Raw genomic sequence first — 15,423 nt, 5'->3', positions numbered from 1 at the left:
GACAAAACTTTACCCTAGAATATATCTTAAATACCATAGTACTTGCATAATACTGTTCAATTTAATTTCAATTTTTCTTAAACACAAATCCTAATAATGATCAATTTCATGGTATATTAGTCTCGTAGCGTTGGAAATGTTTGTGTGTATGCATGGAATATCTTTACTACTTTATTTTATTGTTGGATGCATAACATCGTTACATATACAAACATATAACAGAATATGAACTATGCATGTAGTATTCTTTTTTGAATTCTTCAAAACACGTCCAGCAGAGAAGTACGGATGAGAACACCGGGGTCCAAGTGGGATTAATCTAATGTTAATCTGAGGTTGTGTAGTTTAATAGAATTTAAAAAACCTGGATTAAACTTACACAACCTGTAGTAACATCAAATTATTCCCACAAGAGCAAAAACCTATGACCCTGATCGAAATAATCTAAACGATTTCCAATATCTAACAATTTATTGTTTCGCAAATTAGTGTTAATTATAATATAGTTAATGTGGCCAAAATATGACAATTTTCAGCATTGAAGTCAATTACAGGTGCAGTTTGCCAACTTTCCCTTCAATTTCAGAACATTCTTCATTGGAAGCCTGTTTGGGGGCCCCATTGACAAAAGTGACGGCCGAATTGAGTTTTTCATTCACCACGAGGCTGAACACATCCGGACGAGAATAGTGACCGACCGGGTCAAAGTCTATTTTCGACCTGATGATCTCATCCAAATCTATCTCTGCGGTGAGGACCACCTCTGATTCGTAATTCGGACCGGCCATCAATTCTCCGTACGGGTTGATGATACAGGAGCCCCCCGAACAAATTACAGAGTCTGGGTCATCACTCGCAAATGTTTGGTGATAGTCGACACCTTCCTTGTAGTCGCTTCGCTTCACGAATTGATTGCACGTGAGAACAAAGCATCGTCCCTCCACCGCAATGTGACGCATCGAATGCAGCCAAGCCTCCCGAGAATCGGCTGTCGGTGCCAGATAGATTTGGACACCTTTTGCATACATTGCCATTCTGAGCATGGGCATGTAGTTTTCCCAGCAAATTACACCCCCGATGCGACCAATGTCCGTTTCAAAGACGGGGATTGTAGAGCCTGATTGTTGATTTGAAAACATTAGCATAATTTTGGAGGGAATAAAGAGCTGGATATAAAATTAAATAAGGAGACGACAAAAATCATTCAGGACTCACCATCCCCAAATCCCCACACACATCGTTCCCCCGCCGTAGGCATTAGTTTACGATGTTTTCCAAGCAGTACTCCCGAGGGGTCAAAGTACAGGATCGTGCAGTAAAGAGTCCCGTTTCTCTCCTCTCTCTCAATAACTCCAATTACTAAATGAAGTTTATTGTCCCTGGCAATTTCCCCGAGGCGATGCGTAGCTGGCCCTGCAAATAGAATATGTAGCATAGGTAAGGTTTAACATAAACTACGTAAATGCGTGTACATGGATGGATACTATTTCAATTTTTAAGAAATTACCGGGTACAGTGACAGAACTCTCCCAATATTTCTGGAACATTTCTCTGCCTTCCTGAGTTCTCGAGCCAATCACAACCCCAAAATTATTTCCTTCACATACGCAATAAAACAAACCATTACAAGGACTTTTAGCACAAAAAATGTAATCTGCAAAATTACCTCTGGGGTACCACGAAATGAAGGCTTCAGGAAAGAGGAGTAACTCCAAGCCAGCCCCATTGCATCCATACTCGCTCGTGATTTTTGCCACCTTTTCCAGAGTAGCCTCTCGATCTAGAATAACTGGTGAAGCTTGAACCACTCCCACCTTGACCTTTGAGTCATTCTTCGGCGTCTTATCTGCTTCTGTTGTTTGAGCTGAGGATGGGAAACGTGTTATCTTGTTGGATGCCATGGTGGATGAGAGAGAGAACCAAGTCAAACGAATCAATGAGACTGCTGACTTCAATGAAGAACTAAACTAGTTTAATCACATTTGTTTCACTTAAGTGAGCTTACAGTCAATGTCATTTCGGTCAATTTACTTGGATTATCTATGTATACCGATAGACTGAGGATGAGTATGTGCATATATGATATATGTATGCACAGAGTAAGTAAATATACTTGGAATGTATGCATGTATGCATAAGAGTGCGTGGTAAAGAAAAACACAGACTGTACGAGCATCCAAATTTGCATCATTTATGTTTAACTGACCCACACCTCTTTTCTCACGTGTTTGGGCATCTCTATAGATTTATGAATTGCACATGATGAAAAGTTGTCATGGGTTAAAAATTTTAACCCATGACAACTTCAAATTCTTATGGCTGAGGTCTGGCCGAACTGGAGGTAGCCTTTAAAGATACGACTGAAATGTAAAGAGGCGTAGTTACTATTGCTAACTATTGCCCAAAAACAAGTTGTAGAATCATGTGAGCAATTGTCATGTGACGAAAACTTTTTTGACATTTGCATATTTAATGCAGCTTGAATATTTACCTGCTTGGTATGAACTTGTGATAGTTGTGATACCTGTTTTCCTTTAGTCGAATGATTAAAATTTGTTGTATGTGATGTACGTAGAGTTGATTGTGCATACATTTATTTTTATCATAAATTTAAAGTACTTATATGTATGAAGTAACAAAGAAAAATACTGAATTGCATGATTCAATTCTATTTATAATTTTCAATTCCGCTCCAAATTTCTTCGACAGTCGACGTGTTTGTCGTAATGATAAATTTGTCGCCAACTTTTGAGACAAATTTAGTACTGAGTGTCTTGGTGTCGACTACTTTGCTAGTGAACCCAAACCCATCATCGGATGAGTTGTTGGAAAATGACATGGTCGAATTATCGTTGCTTGCGATTGAATCATCAGAATGAAACAGTCGTCGTGAACTTGGATGAATATTGTTTGGCGAGGAGGAAGAAGCTAAAATGAAATAATTTTATTTGTAAAATTGCAAAATTTATACAATTTCAGCATCATAATTGCCATATTTCAATCGTTCATAAAAAATATTTACCATCATCTGAATTACGGACACCTTTGTCTGTCGTCACGTGGATTGGGTCCGAGTAGTCTCCAAGGACATATTCGTTCCGAACAGCGGCACGAATTACATATGTTGTATTTTCTTCTAAATTGACAAGCTCGACAGTTTCGGCTTTCCCGTCTTTACTGGTTCCATTCCAGACAACGTCCAAAATTTTTCGAAATTGAACATAAATCTTGGTGTAGTTATTCACTTTCATATTTTCGAAGGAGACACCGAGCGTGATTACTTTACTTCCGATGACCTTTGGATACAAGAATGGAATATCGTTAGGTTTTTCGGGCATTTTGAGGAGGAAAACAGTCTCAGACTTTCCCAATGTGTTCCAAGCTTCGCAAATGTATTCCCCATAGAACGTCGAGTCCCGAAGTAAAATCTATGTTAGGGGAAGGAAAGAAAGAGAAGTAAAAAAAAAATACGAAAAATTAAGAACACAATCAGATCACTGAAATTTGAGAGAATGCAACCAACCGTCAAGTTTGACACGTCCTCGTGATTTGTGGCGATTGTAAAACCGCTCTGGTTCTGAATAATTGTTCCATTGTTGTGCACCCACGTAAATTTAGGGTATGGCCTCGCTTGGGCGTTGCAGGAGAGAGTGCACTCAGCCCCCACGAGGGCGTGGACTTCTTTGGTGGTGGAATACGAATGTGCCTGTCTGGAGGGAGCAATATTCTCAGAAGGACGGCTGGGATCACTTAAAGATTTCCCTTCTACAAGAGATATTAATATTAATTAGTTGAAAGCGAAATTTTCATGAATTTACAGAAAGACTTGATGCAAATTGCCTCGATTGGTGTTGGCCATTGAAATAAAGGGTTGAAGAAGTATTTGCATAGACTCGACCATTGTTTTCCCTGGTATTAAGGCGTGGCACAAATATTCCCGATCAAAGTCTTCGTTTGAAACGTTACGAATGACGAGATTTGAGTCGGAAAGTATTTGAAATTTTGATCCTGTTCATACCATTGCAAAAATGGGGAAGAAAGTGGTGTGAAACAGTACACACATAATCATGTGGTAAAGTATAGATATTTTTAGTTTGACTGATTTTTACCGTCCGGAACCAGGCCATCAACTGTCCAGAATGTAGCAACTGGGAGCTTGACCTTACACTTCATTTTGTAATTTGAATGTGGTTTTGCAAATTGTTTTTTCAAGTCCAAGTTGAATAACTCATTTGAAACTTCCGCGACTGTAATTTAAAATAATTCCCCAAAGTATTACTTGTACCCTTAAGATCGTACGCGGAATACATATGTTTATACACCTGAATTGTTTATAGTTGCATTTGATCGACCAGCTATATGCAAGGATGAAGTGGTCTGAAAAGAAAATAACAACAAGACAACAAAAATCATGACCGCGGCTCGATAAACGTATTTTAAAAGACGGCGATTCGGTGGAAATTCTAATCGGGATAGTAGTGACACTTCCCTTGAAAATCCAAACTTGAACTTAATCTTTCTAGACAAGTGTCAAGTTGTGTAATAATAAGATTCAAGGATGCGTCGTGACGTACATATGACATTTACCTGAGAAAAGTAACAACATTTCATTTACTTTCTTGTGCAAATTTTATAGTGCAAATATTTGACATGCATATGTACTTCTTGATATTCAAAGGTACCTATTTATGTATACAAATTGTCACTTTACTCAAATTTTAAAAAAGCAAGAGTCGTGCGTTACTGACTGTCATGTTGAAATGGAATAAGTGGCCTTGACAATGACACAAAGACAAACTATAAGTTTCACGTTTAATAATTATTTATCAATAATTTGATAGAATTTGTGCACTTCAGTTTAATTAAATGTAGTTTGAAATATTGATGCACTGAAAGCTCGAGTGGAGGCTACCCCACTTTCTATGAGACCGGAGCAGTTTCTAGTTGGATACCACTCGGCGTATCCGATATCTGTAGATAAGGATCCAGCCACACATGCGGTGAGCAGGGCGGCAGCGTTGCCCCCAATAAACGAGGTGAACACGACCTTTGTCAGGTCATTCCTTCGCTCAGGGCACATTGCTGAGATTCCTCCAAGCGTGATCCCGATTGAGGAAAAGTTTGCGAAACAGCATAACGAATAAGTGCTAATAGTAACGCTTCGTGGCTTGGAAAAAGAGAAAAGTGTATGTATTGACACATTTATATTGCTTGCTCAACGCTATTATGTGTAGTTACCGATAAGCACAGCTGAGTTAGTTGGCCGTAGGCGACAAATTCGTTCACCACAGTTTTAACTCCAAGAAGAAGAGCCACATCTTCAATTTCTTCATTGTCAATCCCAATTACCCAAGCGAGTGGAGTGAATATTTTGGCCACGAGCCACTAAATGAATATTTGTAATGTCGTTACTTACCAAATAAATAAAATACTGAATAACAAAGATTCTGACAAACTCAGATTTACAAAGCTTTACTTGAAATGTCAATTCCTCAATCCCCACAAGAACTCCAAACCAATTAATAATGACATCGAGCATGGTGACAAACGATGTAATTGCTATAAGACTCGCAACAATATTTAAAACCAGGAAAACTCCTTGCGACGCTCCATGAGTCCCAGCGTCAAGGGCATTCCCCATTTTCCTACAAAAAAACGAATTGTAGGACTATGACTTCGAGGTGCGTACGTACACAAGACTTTTCAACTTGCATCCACTCACTTTGGACGAAGTGAATAGATTTCTGCAGAATTTGTCATTGATTTCTTTGTTTCAGGGTATAAAATTTTCGCATACGCCAAGGCGGCAGGCGCAGACATTACGGATGCTGAGAGCAAGTGAAATGGGTCCACCTGTCATGAGTCACGACTTGTATTATTTAACAACGTAATGGTGTAACTCCAATTTCGCAACTTAATGTTATGTTTAATTTGCATACTCCAAAGCTGATGTAAGCTCCAAGAACCGTGCCCGCAATAGTTGCGAACCCTCCCGTCATTATAGCGTTTAGTTCGGAATTGGTCATTTTTCCAATGTAGGGTTTTACCGTTAATGGAGCTTCAGACTGGTAACATGGTACATTGTATTTTACCCACAAGGAAGAATTTACAAAGTGCATTATTCGGTAGATAATTGCATACCTGCCCCAAGAAAATATTGGCAGCTGCATTCATAGATTCGGCTGCTGTGGTTCCAACTGTGACCTAATAGTTCACGCGTTCGTTATTTCAAAAATAGTCAATTGCAAGAAATTGTGGGCTTAAATATTTATTAGCAGGCCAAATAACCTCAAGAACCCAGCCCATCTTTGCCACAATCCAAGACATGGTTCCGAAGTGGTAAAGTATTCCAATAAAGAAACTTAGAAAATATATTGCTGAAAGGGACTGTATTTTTAAGACATTTAGTATTTCTTATAATACAGTGATTTTGTTGTATTTTGTCTCGATTTACCTGAAACACAAATACACCTGGTAGGACGACAAACTCATCTCCAGACATTAGCGTTGTATTGAATCCAGTAGCCAAATAACCGTAACTATTCAAATGAAATAAGTATTCATTTACAAACATTTTTAAAAGAATAATTGTTAAGGTTCATAATTACACGAAAGAGGAGCCAGAATTTGCAAAGTTCAGGAATGTGGTGACCTTAAATGATAAAGCATTTAAAGTAAATAATTCAGAAATTAGGCTATAATTTTTCTTGTATTTAATAATTTTGCTGCATAGATATTTATTTTCACGCTACAATTGTTGGATACCTTATCGCTAATACATTGCAAAATATCTCTTCCCGTTGACCATCTCAAGATTAAGAGACCAAACAGGAACTGAAGAGTCATCCCCCAAATTACATGACGCCAGCGTATTCTTCCAGGGTGTTTGGAAATGATGACCCCCAAAAGGACGAGCACTACCAGTCCAAGGCTAGAGATAAGGCGCTTCCGATTGTCTCTCGTGTCCAGAACGACGAATATGATGAGTGCCACAAGGACCAAGAGGCTAAGACCAAGTTGCACGAACCAGAGTGCAATTAAGGGCTGTATTATAGTATTCAAGGATATAACGACGCGCTTGACGTAGGGTTTGGCAAAGTTGTAATAAAATAAGCCAAAGTAAACCAGGCCTGTGCAAACAATGAGAAAACCGAGACCTTCACACCATTCAATGTTTGTGTCGTTCCTAATATGATATGCAACAGCGGTTATTATGTAAGCATTGTAGAGTAGGAATAATCCGACGATAACGACCACTTTCAGCCAAGGATTTTGTGCAGCAGAATTTCCAACGAGTGAATGTAGCAATTCCAAGAATTTTGTTACAGGATTTGTTGGCTCATTGTCCAGGTCTTCCATAGAAGATTCGAAATCGTCAAGAATTGAAGTGGCGTCATCGTCAGGGGAGTCATGGGACTTGGTGTTTTTAAGTCCTATACTTTTGCGACTATTCCGACGACTGTCCGATGTGTTGGGGATGGTTTGGGCAGCGTCTTGATTTGCTGGGATGAGCGAGTTAGCAGATCCCAACGTTCCACCGCCAGTGTTTTCAGATTCCATGCCGTTGGAATACGAAGTGTGATGGTAAAAAGTATTTACAAAGCGAGAATTGTTTCAAAGAGGAACCGTCCACCTAGGAATCAGAGTTCGAAATGTGAATTAAGTAGGCCAAGTTCATAGTAAAGCCGCGTGGGTCAGATTGTTATCAACTCTGTGTCAACATATAAATAAATGCCTGTTCACGTATAAAGTTTTGTGAAGAATTGCATGTTTGATTGATGATGCGTTGCAGCGATAATTAGGTGGCTTTTGCAACCAATCAAGCGTAAAGTCCAAATCTAGATTGACGGGGATTTGCGTGTAACCAAATTCGTAGAAATACTAACTAGGGAATCTCGATCATTCATGTTTTTTGGCAAGTATTTTGATTGGGCGATTTTTATCTTTGCATAATCTATAGATAAATATATTAAACTTCAACTGCAAATTCCATTATCAGGCAATGTGATATGTATTCAATACGACGAACATGAAATTCCTTATCGACTTTATTTAATTGTCCAAATTGAAATTTTTAATTTTTCCTGGTTTATAGATGCATCATGCAAGTGCGCTTAGTATTTTATGTACTTATGTATAGTGTAGTGTGCACTTATCCTTGGTATTTTATGCACATGGCGCAGGATGATACAATGATGATTGCACGTATGCAGCCTTACAATGTAAATATGTAAAACGTAAACATTTCGTTGAAAAATGAGAACAAACAATGAAGCATGTAAAATAGCAATCTCTAATCGAGTTAGAATAATTAAGCACTTTAAATTCCTCAGCGTAATTGATTTGTCCAGATATATTTGAATTGCCAATAATAAATGTATTTGTCACTTTTTTTTGTCTTACAAGTTTTGAATGTTTGGAAGATAACTAAGTAATTAATGAGGCAGCCAGGTATGTATCCATACCTGATTCCGAATTGCTGAAATACGTGTGAAGAGAACCCTAGATTTTAAATTGCTACCATGACACACATAATTTATGGTTTAATGCAGATCACTGAAGGACTGAGGTGTCAAAGTTGAATCGCTATTTGCATTTCATTATCAGGCTATGTATCTACTTGCAGAAGTAAATATAATTACGTGACAAGCTCAGAGAATTACAAACTCTTTGTCGGTGGCCTTTATGTTTAAAAGATTTAGCATATTTATTATGCATTTTCGGTTCCAAGCTCATAATTATTAGAATCATGCGACAAATGAACTGTTGAACTGAACTGGAGCATGAAAATAAAAATGATGAATTGTAAATCGTACAGAACGGCATATGCATTATCATGTATCATACAATTTAGAGGGAAAATTTGTGCAACAAAAACTTATGACTTCAATAAGTTAATTAAATACGCTACTCTTAAAAAATTATCTCGTTAGTAAACATCCATATTTATCACGATATTTTAATTTTAATCTTTCTATTAAGTGTATACGTATTTAAATAAATATTATCACCGCTAGATGACAAAATACACAATTAAGGGTACACTCCTACTAGAAATTAGTGATTCCTGATACAGTAAATTAATGCTGGGTTGAATATTTTTGAATACGGTGGGTCATTAAAAGTACTCTAATTTCGAGTTACAAAAAAATAAGAGCTGAAATTTTAGCCCATGAAATCATTACACTTTATTCAGCAAAATTCTGGATTTAAATTTATTGCTATAAATCTAATTATTGCAAAGAGCACGTTCATTACATTCGTATGCATTTATATAAAGGCAACGAGTCTTTATTTTCCGTATAGCTAAACAATTTCATTTCGCAAAAATGCAAACCCAAAATTGTATAAAGATTTCGTTATGGAGTCTAATTTTCAGAATAGCTTATTTTTTCGCGAACCCTGCATCCTGCGTAAACTGGGCATATTTCAAAATGTATGATGTTGATACCACGGTCACCAACAATGGCGAGACGACTGTTGTCATGGAGTTTTACCAGAGCGAGCCTCATCTATCAAACGACTTTCAACGAGTTATGGCCAACACTCACCAGATATGTACGAACGGATTGTAAGTTAAATCAATTCCATCACTAATTTGCCATAAAACCCACATAATGACTTTTTTTCTAGGTGGCGACTTTTCCCAGGAAGTTTGTATACTTTGACTGGCAGCTATGGTGCCGAATTTCCAACCGGTTTCGGATTTGGAAGCTCAACCGATTACGAAACTTGCATTACTTTAAGCCAATCCGAAGCAATAGCACTTTCGACTATGGGATCTTTGCGCCGAGTTGGTCCTAAAAATCTCGAAGATATTTCCCTTCGTACTTACACTGGTCCATATTACTCTGGAATAGAATCTGTCATCGATGGGCAGAATATGGAGGACCGTAACTTGCGAGGATATATGGACTCGTATGTGATAACGGGACCCAGGTATCAACATCCTGATAACTATTCCGCATTTATCCCCGTTTTCCAGTTTTTCGAATTTGATCGCTATACTGGAGAAAAGATGTGCATCGTAATGGGAAATGACCAACATGGAAATTCGATCCCAAGAAAAGGCGCAGCATTCACGGCCAGCGTGTATGAGGAGAAAGTGGTGGATGGCGAAATGGGAGCTCGGTTTGGATCCGTTAAACTGATTCCTTACTCCTATATGTATTATAATACAGAGAGCAGTTGTCCACAGAATAGCACAATCTATGTTCCCGAGGGGGAAGGTTATGGAGATGATGACTATGATAATACCTATTATTCACAAACTTCTAACGGGGGTGGTTATGGTTACAGTGGTGGCTACAATGCATACAAAAGTGATCCTTCGCCAAGAGCAAGTCACTATTCTCCAAGTTACGAATCGCCCAGTTATCATCCACCATATTCTCCACCAGCTTATCAACCAACCTATTCTTCTAGTTATCATCAACCGAGGTATTCTCCACCAGCATATGAACCGCCAGCTTATCAACCAAGCTATTCTCCATCATATGAACCAAGCTATTCTCCTCCAGATTACCAACCAACCTATTCTTCTCCAGCTTATCAACCGAGTTACCAGCCAAGCTATCAACCGAGTTATTAGCTCGGTTATCAACCGAGTTGCATCCCTACGTATCAACCATCTTATTCACCACCAAGTGCTTCAGTTGTCACAAAGAAAAGTTAAATACATTAAAAATCGAACCCTACTTATCCTTAAGTAAAAGTTACCAATTAGTATATGTACATAGTGATGATAATCGTAAGATCAATTGAATGCTGTAGTAAAATCAGAACGATATACATCGACAATCTCTTTCAAATCATATTAAAACTATAATCTTGAAATTTCTTAGGTATATATTATAGACAATTGCATTAAATAATTTAAGTCATCTGTCAAAAACTCTAAACCGTCAATAAAATTGTATAATAAACAAAGCTATTCAATTCTATAAAGTGTCCATCTCTGTCGAAGAAACTACCGCAGGAGCTTTTTTATTCTTCACGACAACGGTGGTGTCCCTCTTCTCCACTTTGCGGAGTGCCTTCTTCTTCATCCTCTTAAGTTTTGCAGTGTTCTTAATCTGTGGACCCATCAAAAAATTAACCACTACTGTACCAACAACTTAATTCGTGTATATGTAGCGGTATGTGACCTTACCACTTGAACGATTTCGGACTTTTTTGCATTTTCTTCCTTTTTCTTCTTGTTCTCCTCCTCGCGACGCCTTTTCTCCTGCGCTTCCGTCTTGCGCGCATCCTTGATGGCGGTCGAGAGTTGCTTCACGCGATCCTTCTCCGCCCGCAACGCTTCCAACTTCACCGCCCCCACCTTTTTCCGCGATTTCACCATCGTCGTCGTCCTATAATGAAACACAAACAAAAGTAATGTCAATAATAAATTACTCGTATTATACACTATTAAGTTGACTAGATGGTTAGTGACAATGACAATTTCAGAGATTGTACACATTTTCAGCAATGTTTGCTGAAAGTTCGCCCTAATGAAAGTGAATTGGTATTATCCATCCACATTAGCATGTGTAATTTACAAATCATGGCTTACTTTTCTTACCTTTCTTTCTGAGATTTCCAAAACCGACCTGATTTTGGGGGTCCTCGAACATTCGGGTCCTCTACTTTTTTGGTCGATGCTTCGGTCCCTTTTCCTTTCGATTTTACCATATTTTAGAAAAGTAGGGACACCTCGTTAAATGTTTGCTTAATTACAAGTTGTAATTTATAATGACCACAAGTTTGTAAACAGAAACAGAGAGAAACAGTATTTTGTTATTCGATGTAGCACGTGCATGATGGCAAGTTTGAGATTTGCGCTGGGATACACTTTGCTTTTCCCATAGTGAGGCTTTTCCTTTGTCGCTTTTTTACATCGTTTTTAGTATGAATTTTTTACTGTTGTGCATGGAATTTTATTGGCATCTTTGAATTGTTAATTCTACATTTCTTTTTTATAATTAATGCACTATATGAAATCCCAGAACATTTAAAATGTAACTTGAGCTTTAACCAGTTGATCGAGCCCAAAATGCGAATTTATTTAGTGGAAATCTAAAATGAATTTTTTCGAGGTTTATATTTAGTAAACAATGTTAGTGAATAAAACTGCCCTGCTTCTTGGTCATACACATAAATATTTTTATTCTCATATGAAAACTTTTATAAATTTCAAAATTCTGGATATATACTTATGTACTAGGATAAAATCACATAGAAAATTACATGAGAAGAGATGTGAGTCAACACAAATTAGTGAAAAACTATTCAAGCTGGCCTTCAATTAGACGTACGTATATCTAAATATAGTGAGATGATAACAATAAAAAGAGCAGTATTGTGCTTTAGGTCGTGGTTTTTCTGCCATTCTCTCCCCGCAGCCATTGTTTACTCCCAAGACGACGACGGCACTCTTTTAGGCGTCTAACCTTCACACACAAAGGGCTTCACGTGGTAGCACGCAACGTCATGCCATTTCAATCCATCACCTAATCAATAATATTTCAATTTCACTATTAATTACCTTATAAACTGTAGTGGGGCAATAATAGAACAACAACGGACATGTCGCTGCTCTATGTAAATACTTGGCTTCAAAAATTAGAATTACTCGAAAACTAACCGTAAAAGTTGTTTAATATAGAGAGGCAGGATTCCTCGTTTCCCTAAAGAACGCAAAAATGATAAATACCATCATCACCCTAATAGTTTTAGTATTTTAAATATATTTCTGTAAGGTAGTGCTATTTAATTACCCTGCGGAACCCGGCTAAACCTGGAGTATTTTCTCTGTTGTCGGGCTGAGGAATTCCAGCCCCACCGGTGTGGGACCAGTCACCATTGGCACGATTATTGGCGGATCCAATTCTAACTCCAGATCCTGACCAAAACCATCCGTTGAATAAGTTACATCCGTTACACTTCCTCCCACTCGTCCAAATGTATCGAACTCTTGCATTTGCAATACGTTGCTAGAGACACGTCCAAAAAACACCATGAATATTAATCTATTTGTATCGATAAATAAGTCCAATTTAAAAAATGTATACAAACCTTGATGAAATTATTTTCCCCTGGAGTTTCGATACTGACGAGATTCATGCAGTACTGTCGACAAGTGGCTTGAGCAGACCCCCACTCCAGCTCTTGACCTCGCGTGGCTGCATTTTCCCAGGAAAACAAATAGTTGTGGGTCACTCCTCTCGGGTCTCGCCATCGCACGGTGTTTCCCCCTGCAAATTTCCGGTCAAAAAGGTTAAGTACAAATATTTCAGTTTTGAAAACAAAATATAAAAGCGACCAATTTAGATATCGTATATACCTCGACACTGACTGAGCACAAGGGTGGAGATGTTTCCAAGTAGTAGACACAGAAGAAGCCCCTTCATGATTTGTCTTAAGATTTCTCACCGTCGTCGTCGCCGCCAGTGGTCGTGGTTGAGCAAGTGAGGTGCTACGATTGTTCTGACGCTGATGGTGGTGTGAAGGGATGATTGGGAGATGATGAAATGACGACGAGTCCCATAGTCCCAACGAGTTTTCTTTATTTAATGCAACGCGCAAGGACCACTCATTATTAGTATTATTATTGGGTGGCCTATCCTTGGCTTACTTGCAAAACTTAAATTGATGTCCCATTTTTCTCTTCACCTTGCTTGTGATATGAGCATTGGAATTCTTTGAAATTATTGCAACACATTTCTGGGATTTAGCAGAAAAGTGTTTACACTGCTGACTTGAAGACGGAAGCAGATGTACAATATATTACAGATAAGCCCAATACATATTGATGCGAGGTAAGCTAGCATAAGTGCATATCTCTCTATACATGGAGGCTTTTGTTGTAAATGGAAAAAGTCAATTTACTATGTTGCCCTTCTAACAAGTGCACTTGAGCATGTGCGTATTTACGTAGCAAATACATAATACTAATGCCTACTATTTAAAACAAGGACCACATGCATGCAGCACTCCATGAGGAAAGTAAACCTTTATTGACTTTGACTTCCGTTTTGTTTAACAATAGTGCTTTTTTGCAACCAAGATTTGGTATAAGTCTGGCTTTTGATAGTGCAGAACGTATTTATAAAAATAGCATGAACATATTCAGGTAGTCTGGAAATAACTGGTTGTATCTGCAAATTACTAGAAATAATTATGTAATTGGAATATTGATAATTGGCGACAATGACCATCCAACAAGCTATACAATACTTGGAGTACAAGATACGCAAGATATAAAAGATGTAGATTTTGACATCAACTGTAATAACTATATTTTTGGGTTACTGAACTGTCAACTTTGGAAAGGCCTAGCTACGCTACAAGTAAGTAAATACATTAAATGGTTGCGTTGATGCACATGCCAAGTGTAAAGTGTGTCTTTGCACTAAATTTGCTTTTTTATCGTACAAATAAACAAAAATTACGCCAATTTATAGGAATAGCGACAGCCCATATGCATTTTGTGGAAATTTATCTCTTTTGCATATTATGCAACGAGAACGATGCAGACAATCTCTTTCGAAATAATGTAGTCATATGTCGTGAAATGTTACATCGATAATGAAAAGTCCCTAGGAAAGTACTCAAATTGGAGCTTCTCAGTCCTCACATTAAGTAAGACCTCAACATGTTTAATTCATTTTGTCGCAATAATAACTTGAGATATAAATATGCAATTTCTCGGATTCCATCGTAAGCCTAACCTAAAACGTATGCATGTATGTATAAACCAGCTATGTAAATAAATATGTACAGACGACATGTATGCTTTATCCTGAATTTCTCTACGCTTTACTTACATACTTATTAGAAAGATGCATCATGCACATGCACAGAATATTTTTTCTGTTGAGTTGATATTTTCCAGGAAAAACTAAGTGAATGGAATTAAGGAATTAAAATTTGAAAAATTTTCACGCCAACGAAACAATGGATGGCTGAGATCATAAAGTCACATATGTAAATGCCATGCACCTATGTACATATTTATAATAATTCAATCCTTTAATTTATTTGCATGCAATCCTGGCCTTATGATCCCCTGTTCAGGATATCATTTAGATGGACAATATGCATAATTAATTGAAGAGGGATATGAAAACTGAAACTCACATGACAGTGAAAAATAAAATAAATTGCGTTCTGTTTATAATTTTAACTGCATTAATTTAATAAATATATAACATTTTATCCTGAAATGTAAAATGTGTTTTATACTGTAATAACCGTATAGACTTGTATAATGAAACATGTATATAGATACATACATACGTAATTGAGGAACACAAACAAAATATCCGATCTGGAACAACAAATTGTGGTTATGGTCATTGCACATCCTTGAAACTGTTATGACCAACGAAGCAATTGATGCATTATTAGAAGTATTATGAAATATTATAACAAATTTTT

General features: G+C 37.5%; 6 protein-coding genes and 1 long non-coding RNA gene across 7 annotated transcripts; 2 read left to right on the top strand and 5 right to left on the bottom strand.

Annotated features, from left to right (window-relative positions):
* Positions 1–158: 158 nt before the first annotated feature.
* On the bottom strand, positions 159–1,976 carry LOC110851500 (bifunctional nitrilase/nitrile hydratase NIT4). The gene is made up of 4 exons (XM_022099306.2): positions 1,667–1,976; positions 1,508–1,597; positions 1,216–1,413; positions 159–1,117 (listed from the first exon to the last, which is right to left on the bottom strand). The coding sequence occupies exons 1-4, from the start codon at positions 1,899–1,901 to the stop codon at positions 549–551; spliced, it is 1,092 nt and encodes a 363-aa protein (XP_021954998.1). The 5' UTR covers positions 1,902–1,976; the 3' UTR covers positions 159–548.
* Positions 1,977–2,572: 596 nt separating this feature from the next.
* LOC110851611 lies at positions 2,573–4,668 on the bottom strand. Its single transcript, XM_022099467.2, has 6 exons — positions 4,323–4,668; positions 4,110–4,247; positions 3,841–4,008; positions 3,524–3,765; positions 3,023–3,428; positions 2,573–2,928 (listed from the first exon to the last, which is right to left on the bottom strand). The coding sequence occupies exons 1-6, from the start codon at positions 4,411–4,413 to the stop codon at positions 2,669–2,671; spliced, it is 1,305 nt and encodes a 434-aa protein (XP_021955159.1). The 5' UTR covers positions 4,414–4,668; the 3' UTR covers positions 2,573–2,668.
* Positions 4,669–4,798: 130 nt separating this feature from the next.
* On the bottom strand, positions 4,799–7,707 carry LOC110851601 (sodium/nucleoside cotransporter 2). The gene is made up of 10 exons (XM_022099457.2): positions 6,766–7,707; positions 6,609–6,652; positions 6,455–6,539; positions 6,289–6,387; positions 6,142–6,204; positions 5,940–6,065; positions 5,723–5,853; positions 5,477–5,645; positions 5,239–5,385; positions 4,799–5,167 (listed from the first exon to the last, which is right to left on the bottom strand). The coding sequence occupies exons 1-10, from the start codon at positions 7,558–7,560 to the stop codon at positions 4,859–4,861; spliced, it is 1,968 nt and encodes a 655-aa protein (XP_021955149.1). The 5' UTR covers positions 7,561–7,707; the 3' UTR covers positions 4,799–4,858.
* A 1,205-nt stretch (positions 7,708–8,912) lies between these two features.
* LOC110858317 lies at positions 8,913–10,943 on the top strand. Its single transcript, XM_022107047.2, has 2 exons — positions 8,913–9,571; positions 9,634–10,943. The coding sequence occupies exons 1-2, from the start codon at positions 9,330–9,332 to the stop codon at positions 10,589–10,591; spliced, it is 1,200 nt and encodes a 399-aa protein (XP_021962739.1). The 5' UTR covers positions 8,913–9,329; the 3' UTR covers positions 10,592–10,943.
* Positions 10,801–11,816, bottom strand: LOC110858325 (coiled-coil domain-containing protein 86). The gene is made up of 3 exons (XM_022107058.2): positions 11,567–11,816; positions 11,153–11,354; positions 10,801–11,075 (listed from the first exon to the last, which is right to left on the bottom strand). The coding sequence occupies exons 1-3, from the start codon at positions 11,674–11,676 to the stop codon at positions 10,941–10,943; spliced, it is 447 nt and encodes a 148-aa protein (XP_021962750.1). The 5' UTR covers positions 11,677–11,816; the 3' UTR covers positions 10,801–10,940.
* Positions 11,817–12,123: 307 nt separating this feature from the next.
* Positions 12,124–13,543, bottom strand: LOC110856403 (L-selectin). The gene is made up of 5 exons (XM_022104890.2): positions 13,328–13,543; positions 13,060–13,238; positions 12,762–12,977; positions 12,629–12,671; positions 12,124–12,494 (listed from the first exon to the last, which is right to left on the bottom strand). The coding sequence occupies exons 1-5, from the start codon at positions 13,392–13,394 to the stop codon at positions 12,430–12,432; spliced, it is 570 nt and encodes a 189-aa protein (XP_021960582.1). The 5' UTR covers positions 13,395–13,543; the 3' UTR covers positions 12,124–12,429.
* An 82-nt stretch (positions 13,544–13,625) lies between these two features.
* On the top strand, positions 13,626–15,366 carry LOC118433913. Its single transcript, XR_004833667.1, has 2 exons — positions 13,626–14,333; positions 14,448–15,366. It is a non-coding gene; the product is annotated as an uncharacterized LOC118433913 (long non-coding RNA).
* The last annotated feature ends 57 nt before the right edge of the window (positions 15,367–15,423 follow it).

Source organism: Folsomia candida, unplaced genomic scaffold, assembly GCF_002217175.1.
Source record: "Folsomia candida strain VU population unplaced genomic scaffold, ASM221717v1 Fcan01_Sc001, whole genome shotgun sequence".
Lineage (NCBI taxonomy): Eukaryota > Metazoa > Arthropoda > Collembola > Entomobryomorpha > Isotomidae > Folsomia > Folsomia candida.
The sequence above is the reverse complement of the archived record's forward strand: the minus strand, read 5'-3'. Positions and strand labels throughout refer to the sequence as shown.